We start from the raw sequence: 25534 nt of genomic DNA on the forward strand, positions 1-25534 counted from the left end.
CTCTCTCTCTCTCTCGAAACCTACAAAATACAAATCCATAGAGGATACCCCCCCTTCTCTCTCTCTCTCTCTCTCTCTCTCTCTCTCTGTGTTGAAACCACAAACCGCGAAACCCCAAACCCGGAAACCCTAGGTTTCCAGATTTGAGATGCTCCGGCTAGGTTGAAGCTCCGGCCGCGATCCCTCTCTCCGACCAGTTTTCCAGATTTCCAGATTTTTCAATTTCCGACGGGTTCAAGTTTTCCGGCCATTTTCCGGCGAATTTCAGGTAACTCCGGCCTTCCACTTTCTGGTACAACCGTACAAGTAGTTGTTTTGGTGAGCTGTCAATTATCCATCTTTGCATCTAGGGATGGATAAATCCATTGCATCTCCTTTTCCATTCCCCATTGGAGACCAGGTTTTGGCATTTGGGGATGGAAAATGACTATCCATCCTCCCATTGGACTTGCTCTTATGGAGGATCGATTCAAGATGTTTTTTGGCTTCTTTCTTGACAAAAAATTGGAAATAATTTAGCATATTTGAGCTTTATTTGCTTGTTTAATGGTTTGAAATCTATTTAGTTGTCTCTACGGATGTTTAGCTTCGGTTGGAATATTTTCGTTTTTGTATTCCAATTGTTTGATGGAATGTGTCGAACAAGGGCTTTCTTTTTTTTGTCGCATGAATGTATTGTGAGATTCGTCATTTAGTTGGGGCTTCTTGTACAAATATATCAGAATTTTGAAGTTATAAACAGATAATGTTACTTTAGTGAGTCTTCCCTGAACTGGGTTTGATAGTTTTTGGAGGATTTTGATTTTGCAAATGCTTTTGGTTATCCAGATATACGAGAAACTGCATTTTTTGTGCGAATCTGTTTGCAGGATTATGTGATTTTTTTTTGAAAATACCATAACTTGATTGATTTGACAAGTTTTTGAGACGGGCCTTGATTCCTTTGTAGGGCATCGCACAGATACAGTTACATGATTGGAACAACTTATTAATTTGTCTGCTATTCCCATCATTTAAAGCCATTTTCCTTCACGTTTATATGTCAAGGTTGTCAGTCGAGTAATTATCCAATTTTATCTGTCAGGTTAGGTGTTAGGTTTGCTAGGGATTTGCTTATACCATTGTCCTGGTGAAGGCGGTGAATCGGTCAAGCCATCTTTGTAGGGCTACGATTTTCAATGCCAAAACGAAGAGCTAAGAGGACTGTTAAACAATCCGCCTCATCTCCCTTAGGCAACATAGATGGTGCTAGTCCAGAGGATCCCAAATTTGAAAAGAAAGAAGATACATTCATAGACCAAGATGGTATGAATTTCTCTCAATTGTTATTCTGATCTTTTTACTGCTTTTTTGCTCAAATCCAATTTTGGAAATATATTTTTCTAGGTTGGCGTTTCTTCCGATTTTAGCCACTTCTGTGAATTTACGTTTCCTTCCTTGTTTTATAGACTGCATCAAAGTATACTTCTTCGCTTTAGTTTTAGGTTCTATCCTTTTACAGTTGATCGTGAAAGTGCTGCAATCAGGGCCATTCGTGATGTGGAGATTGACCATTTGCTAACTGGGTTGCGTCTGCTTCGGTCAAAATTCAGTAAGGAACAACGGCAGATTCCTGTACTGCAATTTTTCAGGGAAAACCTTCCGGATCTTGAAGTTGTTAAAAATGGAAAAGATGGACAATATGAAGTGCAGTGGAAGGATAAAGATGGTACTATGCCGATGAACCAGGCTGATGGAATAGACATACATGCTTCTCTTTTACGTCAGATGTCAGCGGCTTATCCTGACTGCTCTACTGCATTTCCATCCTCTGGCGGCTTTGAATTTTCAAGCCTGGCTGGTATGAATAATTTATTTCATGGGTCTTGAATTTGAATTTGTGCTTCAATTGGAGCTTATGTGATCCTTTTTATTGGTGACACTTTGACAGCCAGAGCGAGCCTTCTTGGTGCGGATAATCTCCAGACCAAGGATTTCGTATGTTCTCTTCTGATTTCTTTTGGGTTAGCCACAGTTGTGTTTAAATGCAACTCTCTCTCTCTCTCTCTCTCTCTCTCTCTCTCTCTCTCTCTCTCTCTCTCTGTATTTTGTAGCCGCTTTTCCTTACTGATCAATATTTTCTTCTGAAATGTTAATCTTAGTGACTGATAAGAAAAGTTATAATGGTTTTCAATCATCACTTGAAGCTAATCAGTAATTTTTCTGGGTGTTTCCTTGCCCTGGCAATATATCATAGGTGTAAAAGTTATCCAAGAATGGTGTTATTCTCATGATCTATCTTATATTCTTCTTTGGATTTGTATTTTGTAGGTTTTGGAGGAGCCATCTGATACTCAAATGTTTGGTCTGCACGACGGCCTCCAAACACCAGGGGTTTGTAGCTTCTTGACTGTAGTACTCGGTCTTTTGTTTATATCTGAGCTTTGGTTTCATTTAAACTTGAAAGTTCAAATCCATGTGAATTTGCAGATGTAAAGAGGACGTCAAACCACCAACTTGACTGCACAACTGAGTTTGAAAATAAATCTTTTTTCATCTATCATTCAATTGGAGTAAGAAAAAGAAAATATGTAACCCAAGTATAGTTAAGTAGACACATTTAGCCAAAGCACTTTTTAACCTACAAACTACGGAAATGCATAATAATATTAGTTTCTTTTAAGAGGTCCTGCCGTTTCTTCTTGGCCCTTGGAAGCTAAAGCAATGCTTGACAAGTTGTTGTTCTCTATTTGTAGAGCTTGACAATGCCTTGAGCACCTTTCTTATTTATAAAACTGTAATTGCAGGTGACTAGTCATAGGATGTCTGTTGGAATGACTCCTAAAACGTTAAGGCTTCCAAAGCACGGTGAGATGCTTTTATCTGTCCATGGTTCACCCCTTGGTGTCTATAAAGAAGACAACATGGAATGCATTCGTGGTATGTTTCACTTGTGATTTCTATGTCCTTTTCTGTTATCACGTTTAGCATCTGCGCGTCAAGTGAATAAAAAGAGAAACAAATCCAGTTACTTCAGCATTGATGCTGTTTCTTTTTTCCAGTGGGAATCTCATATGTTTTCCTACGAGTAGTGTTGAAAATCACAGTAATTTTTCCTTGAATGGAGAATTGCCGCTCTCTTATTGAACTGATCTCGTAACTCTTAATTTGCAGAGTCAGAAGAAGGATGAACTGCTGCCAATTCAATGAAACCTGCGGATTGAAGTTTCGGTAGCACTCCTAATGCAAGGTTGCTTAAATGTGCAATAGTCACTTATCGTTTGCCATGTTATCTAGTTAGGGTAGTTTATTGGAGGGGAGGCCGATGTAGTTTACCTTGTATTTTTGTTCACCTTCCCCCACACGCCAAGATTTATTTGCAATGCTGATGAGATGATCTCCTCATAGTTAAGAGCACTTTCAATGGAGTGATGAAAAGTATGTGAAACTGTACAAATGGACAGAAGTGATACCTAGCTTTGTTGATCGGATTGAAACCTGCTGCTGAGATTGCTACTTGAACAGGAGACATCTTATTATCAAAAAACCTTCTACTTTTGTGCTTCCATTCTTTATTTAGAAAAATAAAAACACCATAAAGAAGAACCACTGTTGAAGTAGAAGATCAATCTTGATGTCTGACATGACGTGATTGACAAGAAAACCCTTGAAACAGCTGTGTCTCAAGTTAAGGGAGTAGAATAAGAAGGTTTCAACACAATGGCAATAACCTTTTAATGTGTGTAGCATTGAACTGAAGTTGAATTGTTTTCACAAACTCATACTTGAGCATGAGATTTTCTTGGTTGAATGTTCTTGGTCAAATGCAGTCATTACTATATACCAAGTTATGAGTTTGGCCGATCAAAAAAAAAAAAAGAAGTTATCTGAGTTTGCCCTATGATGTTTTCCGATGACCCATGAAGTTTGCATATGAGAGTTTTCAAGCTACTCCTTTATCAATATCTTATCGTTGTGCTGTTATTTTCACAAGGATTCTGCATTCTGCAGGGTATCCTAAACCCTCCCATATTTCCGGAATTCACATCATTCAGTTAACCTTGTAATGTTCTCCTTCAGATTCTCTTCACTGGTCGATATCAATACCAACTAGAACTGAGGATGGCTCAGACTTACATTTCCCCCCTCGATTATCTCATAGTGCTCTACAACATGTTGCGGGACAAAACTGAGCTACTTAAAATGAAAAACGTTACACAGCCCAATCCACAATATATTTCTTTGTATGCGATAAGAACATCTGAATTGCAAGGCAACAATTTCTCTAAACGAAAAACCAAGGGCTCAGTGGGAATTGCATTGCTTTGTACAGCCCTGGCTCAACGTTCATTCACCAAACTCAGTATAATTATATGATGTTTCTAGTGTGTTTCTTTGTTGCAATGGGATTTCTTGTTCAGAGTAATCCTCTAACAAAGTTTCAAATTTCATTCAATACTCAGTAAAGGATAATCCCGGGTCAGTTTTCAGGATATAGGGCTGATGCTGATCGTTTGTTACAGCAAATATAGCACTCTATTTTAGAGCCCATTACTCATGAAGTCATAGCAATAAAAGGATTTGATGAATTAGACTCCACATTTAAGACCCAAATCAAAGCTGTGAGGCCTTAAATAGAGCCCAAAAAAAAAAAAAAAAATTGAATGATATAGAAACAAAACTTCATCAAGAATCACAGGGTTGGCACCAAAACAAAAACAGTCAGTGACGGAGCTCACGGAGAAGAAAGACATACATACCAAAAACAAAATACACAAGACTTGAGAGGCCAGTATGAAAACCCCCTGCTGTTAGTAAATCCTAGGTTAGTTGAAAGAAAGAGAAGACTCACCAAGCAAAAATGTCCACTACTTGCACTTGTTCCCTTACAACATCTTTTAGCCCACTCAACCAACTTTGGTTGCTGTAGAAGACCCAAAGGCTCCCAAAGCATCAAGGAAGAACCTCTTATTAGGGATTACACCATCTTTGTCCATGTGCGCCAGCAATTTTTTTAGAAGCTCCTTCATGTTGGCTTTAGTGTAGGCTTTATATAGAAGCTTGTAAGTGGAGGAATCTGAGGAAACCCTGGTATTACGTGAGCTCTCAAACAACGTGTCTGCTTCAATTTGTAAACCATTCATGCAGTAAACGTCAAGCATGGCATTTAGGGTAGAAACCCTCGGCTCCAGCCCAGATGCCATTACCCCATCAAATATGCCCCTAGCCTTTGAAACACAATCACAGTACCCATACATCATAATCATGCATTCATAAGTAATGAAGCTTGGGGTGTATCCCATTTCATTCATTCTCTTAAAAACAAGCTCTGCTTTCTCCCTAAGTCGTGCTTTCCCGTAGTTTGTGATCATAGAATTGAAGGTGGGAAGTGTTGGTTTCTCCTTAGAACGCAACAAACTTTTGAAAACTTGTTCCATCTTCTCAAATTCTTGTTTCTTCCCATATGCATCAATTAGCAAATTAAAAGTGATGACATCTGGCTTACACTGATTACTCTTCATGCGGGAAAGGACCGACTCCATTTCTCTAATCATTCCATTTTTTCCATAGGCATCCATTACACCATTAAATGTGAAGATATCAGGGCTAACGATGCTCTCATCAAGATCCTTGAACAAAGTAACAACTTTATCGACGTTTCGTGCCTGAGCAAAAGCTCTGAGCAGAATATTATACGTTACAATGTTGGGTCTACACTTTTCCATTCCCTTCATCTTGTCAAAGTAGCCAATAGCTTTGTCCAAGGCCCTGGATTTGTCTCGCGAGTGGAGGTGGGCAGTGATGAGAGCATTATAAACTGACGTGTCCGGGCGGCACCCACTATTACGCATCTCAGAGAAGAGCCACATGGCCATCCGGGTTTGGCCTTTCTTTCCCATCACAGATATTAACTTTGAGTAGACCCCATTGTCAGCTATGTACCACCTTTGTTTTTGCATCCACCTGTAGACCTAAATATGAGATATATAAGTGAAAGAATTGAATGTTTACACCACTAAGTCAACAACAAGAAGCACCTCTAAATTTCCTCACTTGAGGTTGGCAGCCAACCCACCAGATACAAACCATATTATCTACACAAGTAATTCACCAACACAGTAAACCATATACCTATGAAATGGCCCTGCTATGATTACCAGTTATTGCAAGTGTAACCAAAGCAATACAGCCTTGAAACTGTGAACTAAAGTCCCTTTTGATTGGTCATACAGGTGATTGGACAACAAGTCCAAGAGGACTGCAATTTCAGCATTTGAATGCAACAATCAGAAAGAACTACATAACCGCCAGACAACCAATCTGACAAAACATTGTACATAGCGGCCTAAAGGTAATAATTGTTGACAACATGATGTGCAGTAGCTGAAATTTACAGATGGGTTGATGACAAGAAGTTCAGTTTCAACTATATCTATCTACTTAAAACCACAAGTGGGTACGTTACGGTAATTTATGTGTTGAGAAATCGGCTAAACCAATAAGAACAATCAAGCAAGAAACAAAGAACGCAAGACTCAGTTTTTAGTTTTTACGTGATTCCCAACTGTGTAGGTGAATTCATCCACGTATATTGAATGAAGAATGAAGTACAGTTACATCCATTGCTTATAACATGTATTTATAAGCTAAGGTTTCCATCGCCAATTATCGTACATAGTACCCTGTAATCTATCACAACACCCTTTCACCAAAGTGCAAATTAAACTGAATCAGGCTTCACAAACCCAACGTGATGCTCGTGTGGTAAGGGAAGGGTCTCACAAAATCAAATAACCACTATAAAAACGTTGATTTGTTCGTTTTGGGTCTCAAAAACTCTGGACACGGTCTCCAATAAATTTTCTCCATCTCTCTTACTCTTTGCCGTCAAAACCCAAACCCAAACCGAACAATTCCAGCACAAAATGAACAAATTCAAAGCATCCACAAAATCAAAATGCATAACAACCGTGTGTGACAAAGAGAGAGGTGTGCTAACCTCAAGGCATTGAAGCCACTTGTCACTCTTCCCAAGCTCTTCAAACAGGAGAAAACAGTGTTCCACTCTCACAACCTTAACGTACTTACTCAGCGTCGATACCAACGGCCTCTTGTCGTCAAAATTCCTCAGAAGCACACGAACCAGCTCCTCCGTCTCCGACCTCTTCTCCGCCGTCGAGCCCGTTTTCCTCCTGGGTCGGGTCGGAGAGCGGACAGTACTGGAATTGGGTTTCCGAGGAAGACATAGATGCGGACCTGAGGAAGTGGGTCGGGTTGATTTCAAAGTGGAAATGGGTGTAGAGGAGAATTGAAGCGAGCAAGGAGAGAGATTTAGGGGCATGTTTGGAGGGATTGGATTTAGAAACAGCGATTGTGCTGAAGCAAAAAGACGGGGGTGGTGTGGAGATCAAACAAAATGAACCTGTCTACTGGCACAGCAAATTTGTGCACAGATTTCTGTGTGAGGCTCATTACGAGTTCCACACAAATAATCCGAGCCTTTCATTATGTTTAAAACATTTTTTCAAGGGACTCCGCGAAAAATCAGCTCAATTCGATACATATAAATGCTTGATTTAATCATTTAACTTTTCATTTTTTTACAGAATGAAAATTTAGACGATTAGATCAAGTACTTATAGGTATTGGATTGAGCTGATTTTTTCGCGGGAGCCCTTGAAAAAATGTTTTAAACATAATGAACGGCTCGGATCACTTGTATAGGACCCTTAGTGAATCCCACATAGAAATTTGTGCACAATCTGTACACAGATTTGCTGTGCCAGTAGACTTTCTGCAATATTTATTTTAGAGCAAGTGTGACGCTAGTTGTGTGCGTGCTGATATGGTGTCATGGTTCTACTTATGGTCAGGTTGTGCGTGCAAAGGATGAGGCTTGAGGCTAAGCTGCCCAAACACCTCATGAGTAGAACAGAGGGATCACGTCAACACGTCACGTGGTATCGCTGGTAAGCGTTGCAGTTTTCTATAAATCACGTGGTATCGCTGGTAAGTGTTGCAATTTTCTATTAATCACATGGGAGACATGATTAACCTTAACCACTATGGTAAAAGCCGTAAGATGTACCGAATCAAATAATGAGGAGAAATGGTCTATTCTCAATCTCAAAAATAAAACTATCAACATTGGTCTTATTTTTGTTTTGAACGGAATAAAAAAGCAAGATTTGGCTTACTTTTTCACTTTCTTAAAACCGATTTGGTCCATTTTCTTGCGTTTCACTACTAGAGATGAGCTTTAAGAAGAACAAATTTTAATCAAGTGATGAGAATTTCGGACGAAAAAAGTCCCCCAACAATTGGCCTTCTTTATATGTTCAAAACGAAGACGTAACAAGCTACGAAACTCAATTTTCTTATGATTAACAGATCACAAATGACTGAGTAGAAGGAAAGTGTAGTTACATCAAAGAACTCTGACGTTTGACCTATCTAGAATTGAGAATTCTTTCAAGTTTACAAGCGAGATACAGCTAACCAGCAACTTCAAAAGGAAAATGAAAGAAATGGAAAGGAGAACGAAAACGGCAAATCTGGATAGAATAGAACCCATTAAGCCAGCTTATAAACATTGTACCTAGGCATTTGTAATGCAAACAATACGCATATCCTCCACAAGTTTCTGTGGAGATTCAATAACTTATTCCTCATTCCGAAGCATGTTCCATGATGTAATTTACAACCACTGAAAATCAATGTAGGGCATTACATGAATACATTACCACAAAAACTCAAAGTACAAAGAAATCACTGTAACTGGCATTTTACATGATAAATTCTGGATAGAGACTCCAATGAACCTAAAACTGCCCCTCACTATAAGGTAATAATGTACAAGCACGGAAACAAAAACTAGTACCCTCTTGATAAAAACAGTCATCCACGTGTACTTCTCGAATATGGGAGCCTGCTTGTAAAAGGTCAGCAGCTGGGATTCTGTCCCTCACTCCAATGAAGTTTAGCAAGAGGTACATGCTGCTGAAGCATGATTTCTGCTGGAGATAATATCTAGCTTCTTCCACTGTACGACTAGGAAGGTTCAGGTTGATGATTAGACCAGAGTGAACTCAGATCCCGAAGACGCTGAATGTACTCTCCCAAGGCAAGTAGGCCCCGGGCTGCTTGGCGGGTGTTTAGGATGCGATACATTTGTTGCAGGGTTTCCTGCCTTAGATGATCTGCCTGTTTTGAGAAACAAAAATAAAAGAAAGAGGAAGAAACACATTAAGAAACTTCAAACATAAATGTATATCTATAGGCTGTTTTGACATGCACATATGCATTTATGTGTATATGTATTTCTACATCTATGAGTTATAATCTCTAATGATTCATGTAACCATCACCTGTATTGTAGGAAAAGACAACAAGACTCAGAACCATATAACCCTTTATGCTGTGTAAACAGTTGAGGTTTAAGTGGTGGCCAAGTGAAATATACAACAGTGTTAAAACATCCAACTCCAAGCCAATTGGCTAGGAGTGGAGAGCCCGCCCAGGCTCAACTACTAGTTTTGGAAGAGATAATTAACCGATGTGGGACAAACTCCAACACTCCCCCACACGTGCGATCCCCTACTCGCACGTGGAGAGGTCAACAAAGGATCCGCAATACACGAATCACACTGAAATAGAGTGCAACTATGGCACAAACAATGGGAAAACGCCTTTGAAAATCTAGCTCTGATACCATGTTAAAGCATCCAATTCCAAATTGGCTAGGAATGGAGAGGCCGCCCTGGCTCATATACTAGTTTTGGAGGAGATAATTAACCGATGTGGGACAAACTCCAACGAACAGCAATGTGGAATTTGAGGAGAATTTCCTGAGAGGAAAGTTTCTATGGACAGAACAGATAAGAAAAGGGGGTGAGCAAGACAGAGAGGACTAAAACTACGCAATGCTCTCAGATTGATTTGGAATAACCGAATAAGCATAACTGCTAGCTAAGAGATAAACATGAAGGTAAAGAGTTTATGGAGCCCAGATCATGATTTACTCAATGTTCATTACGCAATAGAATGGTAACGAAAAATAACCACCAAAACCGGGTGACTTGCATTTGGATAAACCTGAAAGGGATCGTACATCAGACTCCATAATTTTACTCGCAAAAATACACATGTGCACTATATGCACATACAAACTTTTAACAGGGAAACATACAATAAGGGAGAAATCTCCTCAACTCATTGTGGGAATACTTAATACCTTCTGATGAGGCTTACTAGAAACTATCGAACCTATGCTATCAGATAGGTTTTTCTGGTAAAACAAATGAAAATTCTTTTACAAATGAAAGATTGAACCAGCCAGTTTATCAGTTTCTTCCTTTTTCCAGAAAAATTATAGAAAACTGAAACCACCTAAACCTTATCACCAAGAAACCTGACAATAAGTCTTATAATAATGGAAAACACGACTCTCAAACATCATAAAAGGGTTTACCCAGATGAGCAGATCCGTTATCTGGATTTAACGGTAACCCACATGACAAGTCTAACAATATGAACTCTTAGCTTTGTTTCATTAAACCTTCTTTGAGTAATTGGCCTTTGACCAAAACAAGTCGGTAATTAGAAAGTAATTTCCAAAACCAAGTCCTGAAACTTCTTATTGTTTTGAACAATCGGTAATGGTATCTTCAAGACACACAAGAACAGGTATCAACTGAAGTTTCCTTAGAGACAACTGAAGTTTCTTTCACCTTCATCGAACTCTGTGCCCTTTTCTGCGATCAAATTCACTTCTAAATGCACGTTCCAGTTCCGACTGCTATATGGATCAAAACGACCACACTATTCCTGATTTTAAAGCATGGAAGTGCTCAGTGCAAATCGACAATGTTAAAGAATTCGATACTCTGCTTGGTAAACACCTGGAGCCCTCGATCAAAAAAGGAAAAAAAAAAAAACTGTCTCTCTCACACACACACGTGTCTATAACTTTTATTATAGACAAATAATATAGTTTTATTATTTGTCTATGGATAATGATATATGAACCTATGGAAAACTCAATTAGAAGTAACATCATTACCTGATTTACAAACCTCACAAGGGCTTCTAACTTCTCCATGGTCATCTGTGGGATGTAACTTGCTTCACCAAGTTGACCACTTGCTACAGCTTCAGCCAGAATTTGCTGAAGTTTCTCCATTCCTTGTGAAAGAGCATCTTCTGCTTGCTGACATGATTGTTTAAGGTTACAGATATCAAAAACCTGTTCCTCTGTCAATCTTAGGTCAAGCTGTGGGACGAGAACCTGTGATGAAGATAGAAGATTTCAAGGAAGCGTTACTTCACATTTGAGAACAGTAGCAATTAGACGAGCTTTCCTTTCTGTACAAGGAGTGCACCGGAATTCCAAAAAGAAAAATCAGAAGGAAGTTCTTAGGCCCATTAGCTTTTTGTTTATCAACCAGAAAAAAACATTTTCCTGAATTCAAATCTCAGTTAGTTTTGACTTTTCCAGCAACCATCTGTGTAAAAATCAAAACCAGTTCACCTGTTCCAAATCAAACATGGCAATGGGGCAAAAGATGCAATATACAATCCAACCACAAACAGTTGTATCCACCAATATACATTTAAACTTCAATGCTTAGGTAGAGGTGTAAGATCACCAGTTTTCGTTACTAGGTTCTATTCAGGCTCATTTCAGTAGTAGATACTATCAGCGTCAAACTCCTATCAGTTAAAACTGGAAAGTCTTTTCATCAAAGGAGCAAAAGAAGAAAATTCACCAGTTCAACCTCTTGATTGCCTTAGTGTAAGATTGCAAATAATCCTATTTAACTGAACAATGCATTACCTTTAGAAGCTCTGAAGGGCGAAACCCTCCGATCCACAGGAAAAAGCGTTCAGCAGATGTCTTCCATATGCCAGACATAAGATAGAAGACATCAGCTTTTGCAGCAGTTGCTTTCATGCGGAAGAGATCACCATAGTGGTTCATGCTACCCTCAACCAGGATGAGAAGGTCATTATCAAGCATATGAGAAGTCAAAGCGGTCCTTAAGTCGGAAATTTGTCTCTTGTGTTTTTCCACCCATTGTCCATACTCCAGCTCAAATATGGCAATACCTGCAAAGATACTTTAACATGAATATTACAGGATAAACCGACTTGAAAGACTGAATATCAAAACCTAGGTTGAAAGTGAAGTGTATTGCAGGTAATAACTGCATAAGGGCCATATAGATACATCATAGGATTTTCTAAAAATGCTAAAATGATACTTTCAGGTTAAAGACGTATTTTGGTGAGTGCAGTTACAAGTCTCTCAGGAATTTTTGTCCACCAATGGTCCATATCCAAAACCAGGGGAAACATCATCACACAGAATCTAATATAATCGTATAATTTTTATGAGAACATATATTTAATGTCTGCCTTATTTACATAACAGCAGTTATCATACGTTTTTGGTGGCAAAGGAGATTACCAAGCATCCAAGGCTTCAAAAGGATTAGATTTAAATGGAAAATAGTGCTGATAAACAAACTGGAATTGTGGAGTATTTTTCCGAAGCATAAAATTAACATTCTGGAACTTCAAGCTTGTTGCCACAAAAAAAATCTAGACAAGATATACTAAGTCTCTTTGAACATACAAATAGCTAGGAAATCGACATAAGAACTCCATTAACTGTTGTTTTCCCTATCAGTACCCCATTTGAAAGAACTCCAGCTTCCCTGAAAACCTACCATGGGTTTGCAACACTTAACATTGGCAGCAATATTTGAGACTTAAGAGGTTCAAAGGAATCATAATGGTGGACACAAATCAACTGACAAACCTGAGTTTACACTTCCAGAGTATTCTATAGGACTAGTATCCAATCCACCACCACCTAGATACAGACCCTGCAATAAAGCATTTACAGGTTTACTATAATTTCTCTCATATGGAAATACAAAAGGGAAATATTCTCTTTATCAGCATAGCAATGAACAGATGCAATGCAACAAGTCAATATTCCGCTTACCTGATGCCTAGCTCGTTCAAGCTCTTGTTCCAATTGTATTAATTTCAGACGACTTGCTTCTAACTGCTGAACATGAGCCTATAAAGCAAAATTCAGCCGAGCTTAATGTACTAACATTGATGGGCCTATCAAGTAAAATTAAGCTGAGCTTCATATACTAAGGATTCAGCAAGCAAAATCAACGAAAGAACTTCAATATGACAATGCACATCCATATATCCAATACTGACCTTTTTCCGCAAACGGCTTTTGCGAGCGGCCTCCCGGTTTTGTGCAAGACGTCTAAGTGCCTGAAAATCGATATGCAAATTCAGGTCTTACAGACTAGTGTTGAGAAAAAGTTGGAGACTATACAAGAAATAACTTCATTGTTGAGAAAATTACCATGATTGTTCGAAACAGAGGAAACTATTTCCCTCAGAGAAAGTGAATAACGATAAAAATAAATAAAAATAAATCTCACATAAAAACAGCGAGCTACGATGAGGATATGGTGGTCTTGGTAATGTATTTAGGATAAAATTGTCATATGCTAATATGAGATATAGAATGATTCATAATTTCATACACAATATGCAAGTGTCAAACAATGGAAATGTTATAATTATGATCATGTCACTGGACAAATAATAGCTTAATCTTTTGGGACAATTCGTGATCTAGCATACAGAGTTTTCATACTGGGGGTCTGGCATTCAAGTCTTCTATTCACATTTGGTCCATGTATGGTATGTTTGTTTGGTTTAACTCTCTTTAGCATGTGAGTGACTAAGGAGCATCAATATAATGACGTACATACTATAGAAAGAAGAAGTAAATACACGATGTGGTCACTTTCACCTTATCTGAACGTTTGCTTGTCTCTTGGCCAAACTTGTACAATTGTCCTTGTGTTTCATGAGAAGTATCCTCTGACTAGAGACATGAGACATGTCAAAAAGGTTAGCTTGGACGCAGAAATTATAGGGCGCAAATAAAAGATCAAGTACACTGCACTACAAATGTGGCACCTGGTTGTCTAGCTTTGTGTCCACCTCCACAATCATAGTAGCAGAAGTTTTTTGACAGCCATTAACTTCAAAGTCTCCCCACATGCTAATCTGGTGCATTGGTTCGTATATGCCCATCCTTCTTGAGGTGACAAAATGGGTGGTTGGAGAGTTCATGTTCTTTGAACTGGTAATGGAGGCAACTTAATGAGATTTCAATAGTGCTACATAATCAAAGCTAGGAAAATGAAGTTAGCAAGCTGAATGAAAAATGGAAAATCATACAAGAAACATAGTCTGATCTTGCAAGGCTAACTAAAAGAGAGGGAATGAACTGCACATTATGAGATTACTTGCAGAATAATAAACTGAACTTTGAACTGACAAGCTGCAGTGTAAAGCACAGGACTCAGGAAAATTTTACGAGTATGACACATTGTCAGAGTGTACAAAATCCAAATTCCAATGGTAGATGACTTCTTCAGAGGAAAAAAAGCCATTTCTTGTTTATCCATGGATGAGATTAAAAAAAAGAAGGAATCATTCCATTGGAGACTTAAATCAACATGAAGACAAGGTCTTTTCGTTAGTACAAGAGGCAGAAGGCGCACAATGCACTATTATTAAAATTTCGAGGACTCGAGAATAACAAAATACCCAGAAACTCAAACCAACTGAATGTGGGCTTCTTCCCATCCCAGATTGCATCCAACAGAACTAAACCAACAAAAACCAAATCAACGAAGTCTATGAAGTGAATTAGTTCAGGAAAGCGGTCTTAACCCTGTTGATTCAAATACCACAGACAGCTGGCTTTGGTACTCTTAGATTCCAAATGCGTGGGAGGAAGTATATGGTTGTTCTTGCGAAATCACTACTTTCAAGACCCCATGCTCTAACCACTCTCTCTTCAAATTAACTCTCAAGACTCTACTCCATTGACAACTCACTTACTCCATTGACAACTCACTTATTCAACAAGCCGATTAGCCCTTTAACTAGCGAAAACTACCCCGAGCAAGTTAAATCCAGCAACCAATAATAGAAACAGCAGCAACACCACCCCTGTTTGGTTCCTCAGAAAGCAGAAACAGACTAATAAAAACTAAAGTTGGTTTACCTCATTCTTTTTCCTTAACACTCGCTTTATCGTTGAAAACAAACTTCAAAGACAGTACAAAAGCAAACATCTTTTCTCATCACCGCACAAAAGCAAACATGTTCAACTATATATATCCATTATCCAATGAAACGCAGCTGTTTTTTTTTGGCTTAATTTCGCTCATTTCTTTATTTCCTCTCAAGTTTCTTAATAACCAAACACAATAACACACAGAAACTGAAACCGAACCTTCTTTGAGGATTTCCCCCGTTCAATTTCCAGCTATCCAAACACGAAACAGAGAAGCTGACCTCTGCAAAACCCTAGAACCCCGTTCACAGATAACAACAGAGAATAATCCAACGCCAAACGACGCCCGTTGAGACAAAAAAATATAATCCTCCAATCTGATACAGAAGTGAATATAGAAATATGTTGTGTGCATGTATGTATGTATGTATGTATTAGGAGTATTGTTTTTTTTCTCGTATGCGAGTAAGTGTGCGATCGTGAGCTACAGTCAAACAGATCAATTCGTCGTCACATCTCCACTAGCAAACAACAACATTATAAATTATATGCGCACCAGGTCACTTCCATAGTCTTAACCTGCGCACCCTCGCAGGTCCTTAACGTTCACCCTAACTGTGTGACGTCATTTACCGGTGCCGGGGGTTGCTGCGGTTGGGGGTGGGGATAGGGATACGGCGGGAACCTGAGTCACGTTATTGGCGTGCGCGTGCGGGGCGGAATCGAGAGCGAGATCGCGTTTTTCAAGCACATCTTTCGACTATACTAAAATCCGCGAGTGCGGATTGAAAGGGGGACAGTAGTGCGAGAATCGAAAGCGGGATGTATGTTGAAGGATCATGTGAGTGTGAACCTTGATATATTTGGAGGGAATGAGGAATCCACGCGCGACGTCGGAGCGTGGTTTCGGGGATTCGGATTGTGCGGTTTGAGTTCGCGGGAAGTTGAATGGCGGAAAGAAATTCTGTTTGGGGCCTGTTTGTTTGCAACTTTCAGGCTTAATTAGGACCAATAATGATTCAAATCTGTGGAGATTTCATAATTTATTCTCACTTTTTTTCCCACTTTTTTGTACTTCTATAGAGGATTCTTGTAAGCATATATCGTCATTTTTAGAAATTTGGCTTTTAAAATGGAAGTGAGGTCTCCATTTTTTAAGGCTCAAATGTAAATTTAGAGACCAAATCTCTAAAAAAGACAATAGATCCCTCTAAAATTCTCCTATGAAACACAAAAAGTTTATGAAAAAATGAGATAAATTTCAAAAATTTCACTCAATATAGAAATTTGGAGCATTATAGAGCTTGGTTGGAGTTGCTCTAAGTAAGCAAATATACTAGAGCTCAAGTCTAAGCCATAAAATATGCATGCGAAAAAATTATTCAATGTTCATGGTATACCGCCACGTGATACTTCAAACTCATTCTCCACTCCACACAAATGTGTGGTGGTGTCTTTTAGAAATATTTCAAATTACTAGAATTTGCGAGGTTGAGGATTGACTAATTGAGAGAAGGAGCGAAGGCCCAAAAATTACGTGACCAAGGCTCAAGTTCGCGCTTAGCGCTTTGAAAATTTGTTTAAGATTGAATTGTTAAGAAAATAGAGCTCTACGTTGTTTGAAAGTGGAATGAATGATCACTTAATATAATGTTAGGACATCTCCACTCATTGCAAATTGGTTTTGAGTTGGACATAAAATTTTCACATGGTACAGAGCAAGGCCCATTCCTCCCACATTTTAAAATTTCACTATCCACATCCCATAATGACAGATAACAAACAAGCTGACGATGATAGATCCAAAAAAATGGCTGTATGTGAGGGGGATGTTACAAACAAAGAGTCTCACGTTGCTTGGGAATGGAATGAGTGGTCACTTAATATAATGTCGTGACCTATTCACTCATTGCCAATTAGTTTTGTGTTGGATCCGTATCCCCTTTAGTTCATGTTTAGGATTGGATGAGACAGTCCTAATCTTGTCCGTTCGTTTGCTGCAATTAATGATTTGAATGTATTTTTAAACTTTGACGGTAAGAGTTTATGAGAGAGTCCTCATTGAATCTACCAATAGACAATTAGGACCATTCGCTACAGTCCAAAATATGGACCGAAGAGGAGCCAGATCCTTTTGTGTTGAATATAAACCTTCCACACGAATGAGTTTTGATTATTCTTTTAAAGCTTGTTAATTTTTTTAAATTTCAATAACATACTGCTCAATTCGGCAAGGGTAGAATGATTGTGAAATATTCTAACTTATTCGAAAATCGAATTGGATCGATTCCAGAGTTTGTATGAGATTTGCTTGCGTGATAAACAATTCGAGCTTGAACATATTTCTTAATTCGTTAAGTTTTTAAATTAATTTACACCTAAATAATCTATCGCTCGCTTCATTTGGCTCGTTGATTACTGCTTAATCAGATGGTCCTTGTGTGAAGAGAAAGTTCTCTTTTTTTTACAGTCTGGAAAGAGGAGCAGGGAAGGAGGCCGGAAACCGTAATTCCAACACGAAACAAATAAAATAGCTTACTGCAACCCTAATCCACAAAGCAAAAGATAATAATAAGATATTAGTAGGCCATGTTATAACTATTTTTTAAGTTTATAAAATTGATTCTGTAAAGTAAAACTAATAAATTAACATATCAACTATCGCTCTTTGTTTTTGTGTTCTATTAGTGATTAGCTATTTGCTCTCAAACCCATTTGCTCTTTGAGGGAGGAAGTTCTGCCACATTGAGGATATTACTGTATTTAGTATGCCTATTTTTGAAAAGCTTGCTAGTTTCGGTGTCCTTTTGTAGATTTATCAAACATGGCTCATTTTTTTTGTTTGTTCAAACAGGGTTCATACCGAATAGAAGTACAAGAGTTACCAAAAACAAAGATAAATAAAAAATAAAAAATAAAAAATAAAAGACCCGGTATAGCTGGTGACATGGATATGAAAAATACTAGTTCAAATTGTACCCCTCAATGGATATTTACTTCCATCTTATGAGTACAATGTTAAGTGAATAAGCTAAATCTATCTCATTAATTTCTCTCTTATTTTCTTAATTTCCTTTACTAAAACTCTGCACAAATTCATGATCCCTGCACAATCCAAAAAACCATATGCCTTCAAAATGGTATAGCTAAAGGTTAGCTTGTTTCTACTATTACTCCTAAAGCTGCCTGCCTAGGGTTGGAGAGAGGCCAAGAGCTTGGTAGATTGCTACTATTAAGGTTTTGTCATTCGCTAACGGGAATGCAAAGTTTGGTTCAAAAGGCCCTTTTTACAGACTAGACTAGATTGCCTCTTGATCACTTTATACTTGGCTAATTTTTTTTGGTGAACTAATTAGACTTTACTAACTTAACTACTTTTACTAACTAGCATAACAAATACTCCACTGTTGCCTGTCCATAAAGAGGGGGGGAAAAGACAGAGTAGATGAGAATGCTATGCAGCTTTTGTGTCACGTAAGTGGATATAAAAGAGGTGGGAATTGAAAAGGATAACAAGGATCCTACTCTACATCCCATTTTCTTAACCAGTAGTGGTGCTGTAAAACTACAATATGCAATTAGAATTATAATAATATACTTTTCAACCAATCACTGCAGTAGTTGGAATTTTAGAGGAAATTAACTGTTGACTTTTTAAAAACCTATTATGGCCTTGGGTTTTTTTCCACTAGAGAGACAATGCTCAACCCCAAATGGGGCAAATAGTACAAGAGATTTCTCTCTCTCTCTTTTCTTTTTAATAATTTAAGTCGCCGAGCCAGTAGTACGAGAGATTTCTCGAGAACCACTACTATAGAGTGCTTAACTGTCTTTTTTAATCATATTGTATGTGGTTGTTATCACTTATAAAATGTTTCTTTCTTTATTGATAAAAAGAATTTATACATTGTTGTCCGTCCATTTTGATTCCACGTTACCCAAATACATTGCACGCATATTATTTACTGTAACATTCTGTTTAGCTCTTGAATTAGTAGAGGAAATATGTATATAACAGAGAAAAGAAATTGAAAGAAGTAAAACGTGTTTCCATTCGCCTCTTTTGTTAGGAAAATATGATGAAAATGAACTTGTATATACATCATATAAATGAAAGTTGAACATGTGACATGTCTTAGTAACTTCAATAAACATTCCTTCTCCTCTCCTTTTTTTCTGACCCCCTCCCCTAGTTGAGCTGTGCTATTTCTTCTCTTTGTCGTTCCATCCCTCGCGGAACCCTTCTCGGCTGAGTTTTCCTCTCCGGCTGATCTTCCGGTTGGTTTGCTCCTGGATGACCGACGTTTTTATTTTTTTGCCTAAAGGCGTGGTACATCTGCGGACTTTGGGATGGTTGGCCAGCGTGGCCTCCCGCCGAGCTCACTGCTTGGTGTCTCGGTTTTCGCCTAAAAGATTGGTTGAGCGCTCGAGACAGGTTTTGGGTTTCTCATCAACAGCTTGTTTTCCTCCGATGGTGGTGGCGTATGATGGCCTGGTTGGTTTTGGAGGTGGTGGTCTGTCTGTTTGTTGGTGGTGGCAGCTGCATTTTAGGCCCATAGGTGTTTTGAGCTTTGTCCCTTGAGGTGTGTTTGGGACTTGTTTCTGTGTGGCTTTATTTTTCAACCTTTGGTTGAAATCCCCATCCCCTTTTTCTTTTCAATAAATGTTACTTTTGCCGATAAAAAAAAAAAACATCCCTTTTCCTCTGTCTTGAGAAATCCGAGATTTTAAAAAAAAGGTTAAAAAATAGCATAAATATGAAATGCTCTTTTTTCATATCCCTTTCATGGGTAGTGCTGCTCATGCAAGTTGCTCTAAGGAGAAACACCATTAATGCATGCACAGAAAGCACTGCTAAGTGGTAAACCACATCTTATCAATCCACTAGGCATCCTTCTGTCTAAAAGCTTCCAATTTAGCAACTGCTGGCATTAGAGATTGTTTAATAACATTAATATACTTGTTTCTCTTCATCATCATCATTGTATAATAATAAAAGCTTCAAAACGCCAAACACAATCTCCCAAACACCCCCTAATTAATTAAGTGAACACCCCCTAATTAATTAAGTGGGGAAGGTAGATTGTAGAGCCTTTATACACAAAGAAAGAAAGATTAAGGAAATTTAAAATACGATTAAGTTTAATTAATCCCGTAATGGTGCGGATGACGTGTATACCTATAACATTAAATGTTTGGTCAGATGCTTTTTTCTTTCTTTTTCCGGTTAGGGATGTTCGAGCCAGCTTGTACGCACCTCGACTATTTCTCTCTCCGGTCCGGTTAAAGACAGACCATTTACACCAAGAGTAGGTAGATTCGCAAGATATTTTTCTCTTGCGGTCAGATGCTTTTTTCGTATTCTATGTGTATGTTAACTTTAAGTTTCAAATTCAGAATGTTTACGGTGAGATGCCTTTTTCATATTCTCTGTGTGTATGTGTTTTTTTTTTTTTTTGATCCGTCTGTGTGTATGTGTTTGAATGAGGAGAAAGATGCGTCACCAAAAAAGGCAATTGGGATTTTGTTGCCCCAGTTGCGGTGCCATATCAAAGTACACCGCTGCATTATTCTAAAGTGGGTAATTGCCACTAGGAGTGGTCATCACAAATTGGTGGAGATTCTTACAAGATTATGGGAATTCCCCCCCCCCCCCCCCCCCCCCCACAAGAGCTTGGATTATTCTGTTTCCAGTACAGTTCAGTTGAAAAGTCAATTCCCTTTTGCAGCTAGCTTCTAACCTTGGCTGGGCTATCAGTTGGGCTTATTTCTTCCATTAATCGAAAACTAATTACTGTATTAATGATTTTTGTAGTTCAAAATTTCTTTTTTTTATAAATGCCATAAAATTTGTTATCTAGTACTTTAAATTACACATAAGATAAGCACTAGAAGACAGTTGCGGAGTGCTTTTACAAGATTGTAGAGTGAAAAAGTTAGCAGCACTCCTTTTATTATGTTTCATTCATTCAAATACTTGTATTTTTTACCGCTTGTAAGGCCATCCACAGTGGTATAATTAAAAGTCAATTATTTTTAAAATTAACAATGTTGGTGCAAAAGATTGCTCACAATGGTATAATCAAACTTAGCAACATTCTTAGAAATAATCAAATTTTGGGCTTTGGATAATCAAAACTAGCAACCTTTTTCAATAATCAAAATTTGTGGACTCCACACCACATAAGTTAACTAGTTCCAAAATTTGTATACACGCGTGTTTCAATTGGTATTTTTTTTCTTCTCTTCTTCGCCTACTCTATATCTTCTTCACTTCACTCACAAATTATTTCTCTTTCTTTCCCTCAAAAAGTGAAGTTCATATCTCTCAATCATCTACAATTCAACCCATCATCGCCGGATTAAAGTATTGCACTATTCTTTCCCATTTCTATTTTAAAAAATTCATAATAGGAGGGAAGAAAGTCACCAATTTTTCTCCAAAATTAAGAGAGAGAATCGATATATTTTTGCCAAAAAAAAAGAAAGTAAATGGAGGGAAGTGAATGACAGGAAACAGAGGGGGAGAGAGAGTGAAATTGTAATGGACCCTTATTTTGGTTATGAACTAGAAGTGACCATTGTGAAGTTCAACATTGTTAAGCTTAGCAATCTCTTAAATGAATAATAAAAAACTGATGTGTCAACTTTTGGTTATTCTTTTTTTATTATACCACTGTGGATGACCTAACAAAAGAGAGTTATGTTTAGAAACAATAGTCACACACTCGAAAAAAGACACTTGTCTTGAGGTAAAGTGACAAAAATGGAGAAATTATTCTTTGGTCTCGGAGCAAGGACATTTGATGCTTCAGTTTCACATATATTGTGATTGGTAAAATACGGTGAGATCTATGACTTTTGTGTTGGCAAATTAGGAGGCAAAATAACACGTGGTGTGGTGTGATTGGTGTGGAGTATTATTCCAAGAGTACTCAATAATCTCTCAGACAAAATGATTTGGCGATGTACTTTTGTGAATAAATATCTGACACGGAGTAACTTTTTTGTGATAAAGTGGAGGACCTATATTAAACCACATCATTATGCACAGAAAAAAAAAGTCCGGCACATTCTTGTTTTTGCCTCTTTGGTGACAACACAAGATTTTTCAACTCATGAAAAAAATTGGTCATTCTATACTTCTCCAGTTGGACGTGCTCTGATCTCTTTCTTTAAATTCAAACTACAAGTTATGACATGATTTTGGATTGTTTCTTCACTAACTAATGGTGTAAAAACTGTAATGAGACTTCGTGATACCCCTTTATCTCTCATTAGTACAACAATCACCTAATTATATTAGGTTCCGTTTCGCTAAGGTTTTTATTTTTTAAGTACTTATTTTTTGTTTTACGAGACAGCTCATTCTCTTATACTCCCTCCATTCGGATTTAATAGTTATTTTTGGAAGTTCGTGACATTTTTCAATCGATTATATCTTGCAATTTATAATGTTATATATAATTTTGAAAACATTATCTTATAGAACTAATTGAGATCTATCAAACAAGATCCATATTGGATATAAAATTCATTACCAATTTAAAAATATAACTCATTTTTTATCCGGTTAGAATTGAACTAGTGACTATTAAATCCGGACGGAGGGAATAATACATTATCTTTAATTCAAAAAATAAGTACTTATTTGAAAAATAAATACTTATTTCTCTTAGCAGAAAGAACGAGGCCTAAGTACTAGTATGGAAACTTCCATTAATTGGCGATAACGTCTCGTGCTATCACACCAAATATTTCGTCCATTTAATTAACCTTTCCATCTTTCAAGCCCGAGACAAGGCCCAAGGATTGTTAAAGTATAGACGTGGTTTAGGTTTCAAGAAAGATTTGAGAATAATACAGAAATAAAAGTAATAATTGGAGAAAAAACTTATTAAAAACTGTGCTGAGAGATATGAGGTATTTCTACAAGCCCAGAGCCCAAGGTTGTAGAAGTACAACCTTTCAATTTATTTTCTCTTTCTTCAGTACATGTATCTCTCTATTTGTCTTTCAATTTATTATTTCAAAAGCCTCCCTTAAAACCTTTACCAGACAATATCTATGCGTGAGCGAAAGGCTCTTCTAAAACTATCCCATAATGGAGAACTAAAATTCACGATAACTTGTATTGAGAGCTCGAGCGAATGACTTTTGAGGAATTACATGACTAAGGATTAGAAACATGGCTATTCCACGTGAAGATTGTCAAATCCAAAACTGTGGGTTGAATATGGGCCGAAATTCGGGCCTGACTAGTTTAGACTCCTGACGACTCAACAACCCATTCTTGGTTCAAGTTCTGGTCCATCAAAAATTATGAAACCTAAATTTCTTAATAAATAATCTTTTTGACGGGTTTTACGAGAACCTTTTAAAAATGAGGTTACAAATAATAAAAACTGGTCACGCTTTATCAGGAAAAGTTGACTTTTCCCTTAAAAATTAAATAAGTACTTATTTATAATTTTTAAGTTTAAGAATAATAGGCTTAGTAAAATAAAAAAATATGTAATATGAATTTTGTTTGATAGATTTCATCTATCAAATCCTGTAAAAAAAAAATTGAAAAATTATTTTCGTATACCAATTATTTTTAAGTTTTAAATAAGTATTTATTTTTAAGTATTTATTTGAGAATTTGGAACGGGAGTCATTCTAAATGAAGCCTTATTTAGATCATCTCCAGTCTTGATCCAAATCATTTTCCAAATTCAAAATTTGGGCAAAAATCTCAAAAACTTATTTCCAATCATGACCCAAACCTTTTCCCATTTTTGGGTTTTACCCATTCTTTTTTCCTAAATTTGGGATAACTTTTGTCTTGACCCATTTTCCTAACGACTAGAGAGAGAGAGAGAGCCGTACCTGGTATGAACTATGAAGGAGCTAGTCGTAGAGCTTCGTTGGAAACGCTATGGAGCTTTGTCGGAGTTGTAGAGCCTCCCTGGGGTTAGGGGTTTGAGAGAGAGAGAGAGAGCGCTTCGGTGGTGGTGAGACGTCGTCGATGGGGTCTCCAATGGTGGTAGGGGGGCATCTGTGGGGCTTCAAAGCTGGTGCAGATGTTTGAAGAGGGATCCCTGGGGGATTTGGGTTTGGGGTAGGAAATTTGAATTTGATGATTGGAGTTGTGCTCACCCACAATGGATTTTTACTCAAAAATTGACTCAAATATCGGGGGGGGGGGGTTGTGTGGAATGGGTGAAGGCCAGAGATTCTCTAAGAACTCAACAAATGAGGTATCTTTTTCAAATTAACATATGAAGATTAGGGGAGTTCACCTTTATATTTTTGTCTTTTGTATTTTTAAACTAAAATTTATTTTTCATAATTTTTGTTTAGCCTTTCATCATAATTTTTGAAACTAATCTCTACTCTCAACGAGAGAAATTGAAAGAACATAAAAATATGGTCCGAAATTGAAAAAAGTCCATATAAAACGACATTATAGACAAAAAGGTACCAACAATTTGGTATTTTTTCATCGGTATTTTTTGTTCTTTTTTTTTCGTATTTTGTTTTCCTTTTTAAACTCCTCTCGTCGAGAAGGATAATTAGTCCAAAAAATAAAACACGAATTCAACAAAACTTCAAAAAAGAAGACAAAAATACCCAAAATAAAAATATCAAAAATATTAGCGCGAATTCAATAGTATTGAGCCAAGTGCAAGTCGTATAGTCTTAAGAAAATAAAAATAAAAAATATCAAAAATATTAGCGTGAATTCAATAATATTGAGCCAAGTGCAAGTCGTATAGTCTTAGGGCGTGTTTGATTGCAGATTTCGTTCTGAGGGGATTCGTAATGACGTGGGATTAGGATTGGGATTGAGAATGAGATGGGATTATTAATGAGAAGATGAATTATTTATTCATGTTTGTTTTGCACGGGATTAGGATTGGGATTCGGATTGAGAATGGGAAGGGATTGTAAATAACATGTTTGTTTTGGTTAGGATTAGAATTGGGATTGGGATTGAAGTGTGTTTTTAAACATGTATTGCTCAATCCCATGGGGATGGGATTACTAGTAACACCCCCCCATGGTATTGCTAATACCCCCATTTTGGGGGATTAACAATCCCATGGGACAACTAGTCCCCCCTCCAAAAACCTAACCAAACAAGGAATTAATAGCCCCATGGGATTATTAATCCAATCCTCCCCTCCCAAACCTCCTATCAAACAGGCCCTTAAGATTCATTTGATATGCATAAACTCTCTGTTTTTTGCAAACGTATTTAAATTAAAAGTACTGTATTAAGATAATTTAGGTTATGACTCAATAAATCAAAGCTAATAAAATATCGGGAAAATGCCGAGTAGAAAATTAACCCAATAAACCACACCACCAACTAGTCTAAACTCTAAAGGCCTAAAAATTCCTGCAAAGGAGGAAAAAAAAAAAATTTTAAATTAA

At 37.5% G+C, this 25534-nt stretch overlaps 3 protein-coding genes across 10 annotated transcripts; 1 reads left to right on the top strand and 2 right to left on the bottom strand.

Moving 5' to 3' along the window:
• LOC131298180 (uncharacterized) lies at positions 1-3545 on the top strand. Of its 4 annotated transcripts, none has more exons than XM_058323514.1 (7): positions 1-268; positions 1085-1305; positions 1502-1840; positions 1931-1977; positions 2311-2373; positions 2787-2919; positions 3154-3545. In XM_058323514.1, the coding sequence occupies exons 2-7, from the start codon at positions 1179-1181 to the stop codon at positions 3168-3170; spliced, it is 726 nt and encodes a 241-aa protein (XP_058179497.1). In that variant the 5' UTR covers positions 1-268; positions 1085-1178; the 3' UTR covers positions 3171-3545. The 4 variants fall into 4 exon arrangements, with proteins under 4 accessions (XP_058179497.1, XP_058179499.1, XP_058179500.1 ...); XM_058323515.1 differs by having other exon boundaries at positions 58-268; positions 1090-1305; XM_058323516.1 differs by lacking the exon at positions 2787-2919 and having other exon boundaries at positions 7-268.
• A 1085-nt stretch (positions 3546-4630) lies between these two features.
• Positions 4631-7378, bottom strand: LOC131298181 (pentatricopeptide repeat-containing protein At4g39620, chloroplastic). Its single transcript, XM_058323519.1, has 2 exons — positions 6980-7378; positions 4631-5951 (listed from the first exon to the last, which is right to left on the bottom strand). Exons 1-2 carry the CDS (start codon positions 7319-7321, stop codon positions 4887-4889), a joined length of 1407 nt encoding a protein of 468 aa, XP_058179502.1. The 5' UTR covers positions 7322-7378; the 3' UTR covers positions 4631-4886.
• A 1229-nt stretch (positions 7379-8607) lies between these two features.
• LOC131298182 (transcription factor TGA1-like) lies at positions 8608-16105 on the bottom strand. 5 transcript variants are annotated; one of them, XM_058323524.1, is made up of 11 exons: positions 15669-16105; positions 15332-15395; positions 14638-14697; positions 14002-14167; positions 13832-13906; positions 13222-13281; positions 12992-13069; positions 12803-12869; positions 11816-12087; positions 11042-11266; positions 8608-9183 (listed from the first exon to the last, which is right to left on the bottom strand). In XM_058323524.1, the coding sequence occupies exons 4-11, from the start codon at positions 14155-14157 to the stop codon at positions 9031-9033; spliced, it is 1086 nt and encodes a 361-aa protein (XP_058179507.1). In that variant the 5' UTR covers positions 14158-14167; positions 14638-14697; positions 15332-15395; positions 15669-16105; the 3' UTR covers positions 8608-9030. The 5 variants fall into 5 exon arrangements, with proteins under 5 accessions (XP_058179507.1, XP_058179505.1, XP_058179506.1 ...); XM_058323522.1 differs by lacking the exon at positions 14638-14697 and having other exon boundaries at positions 15669-16104; XM_058323523.1 differs by lacking the exon at positions 15669-16105 and having other exon boundaries at positions 15332-15635.
• Positions 16106-25534: the final 9429 nt, after the last annotated feature.

Source organism: Rhododendron vialii, chromosome 8a, assembly GCF_030253575.1.
Source record: "Rhododendron vialii isolate Sample 1 chromosome 8a, ASM3025357v1".
Classification (NCBI taxonomy): Eukaryota; Viridiplantae; Streptophyta; class Magnoliopsida; order Ericales; family Ericaceae; genus Rhododendron; species Rhododendron vialii.

Excerpts from the sequence above, each read along its gene's own strand:
- LOC131298180 (XM_058323514.1), top strand. The coding sequence starts at position 1,179 with ATGCCAAAACGAAGAGCTAAGAGGACTGTTAAACAATCCGCCTCATCT. Across the intron at positions 1,306-1,501 it reads TACATTCATAGACCAAGATG|TTGATCGTGAAAGTGCTGCA; the intron begins GTATGAATTTCT and ends ATCCTTTTACAG. Across the intron at positions 2,374-2,786 it reads ACGGCCTCCAAACACCAGGG|GTGACTAGTCATAGGATGTC; the intron begins GTTTGTAGCTTC and ends CTGTAATTGCAG.
- LOC131298181 (XM_058323519.1), bottom strand. The coding sequence starts at position 7,321 with ATGCCCCTAAATCTCTCTCCTTGCTCGCTTCAATTCTCCTCTACACCC. Across the intron at positions 5,952-6,979 it reads AGTGGCTTCAATGCCTTGAG|GTCTACAGGTGGATGCAAAA; the intron begins GTTAGCACACCT and ends TCTCATATTTAG.
- LOC131298182 (XM_058323520.1), bottom strand. Across the intron at positions 13,282-13,831 it reads CAAGCAAACGTTCAGATAAG|GCACTTAGACGTCTTGCACA; the intron begins GTGAAAGTGACC and ends ATCGATTTTCAG. Across the intron at positions 12,870-12,991 it reads TTGAACGAGCTAGGCATCAG|GGTCTGTATCTAGGTGGTGG; the intron begins GTAAGCGGAATA and ends GCTTTATTGCAG.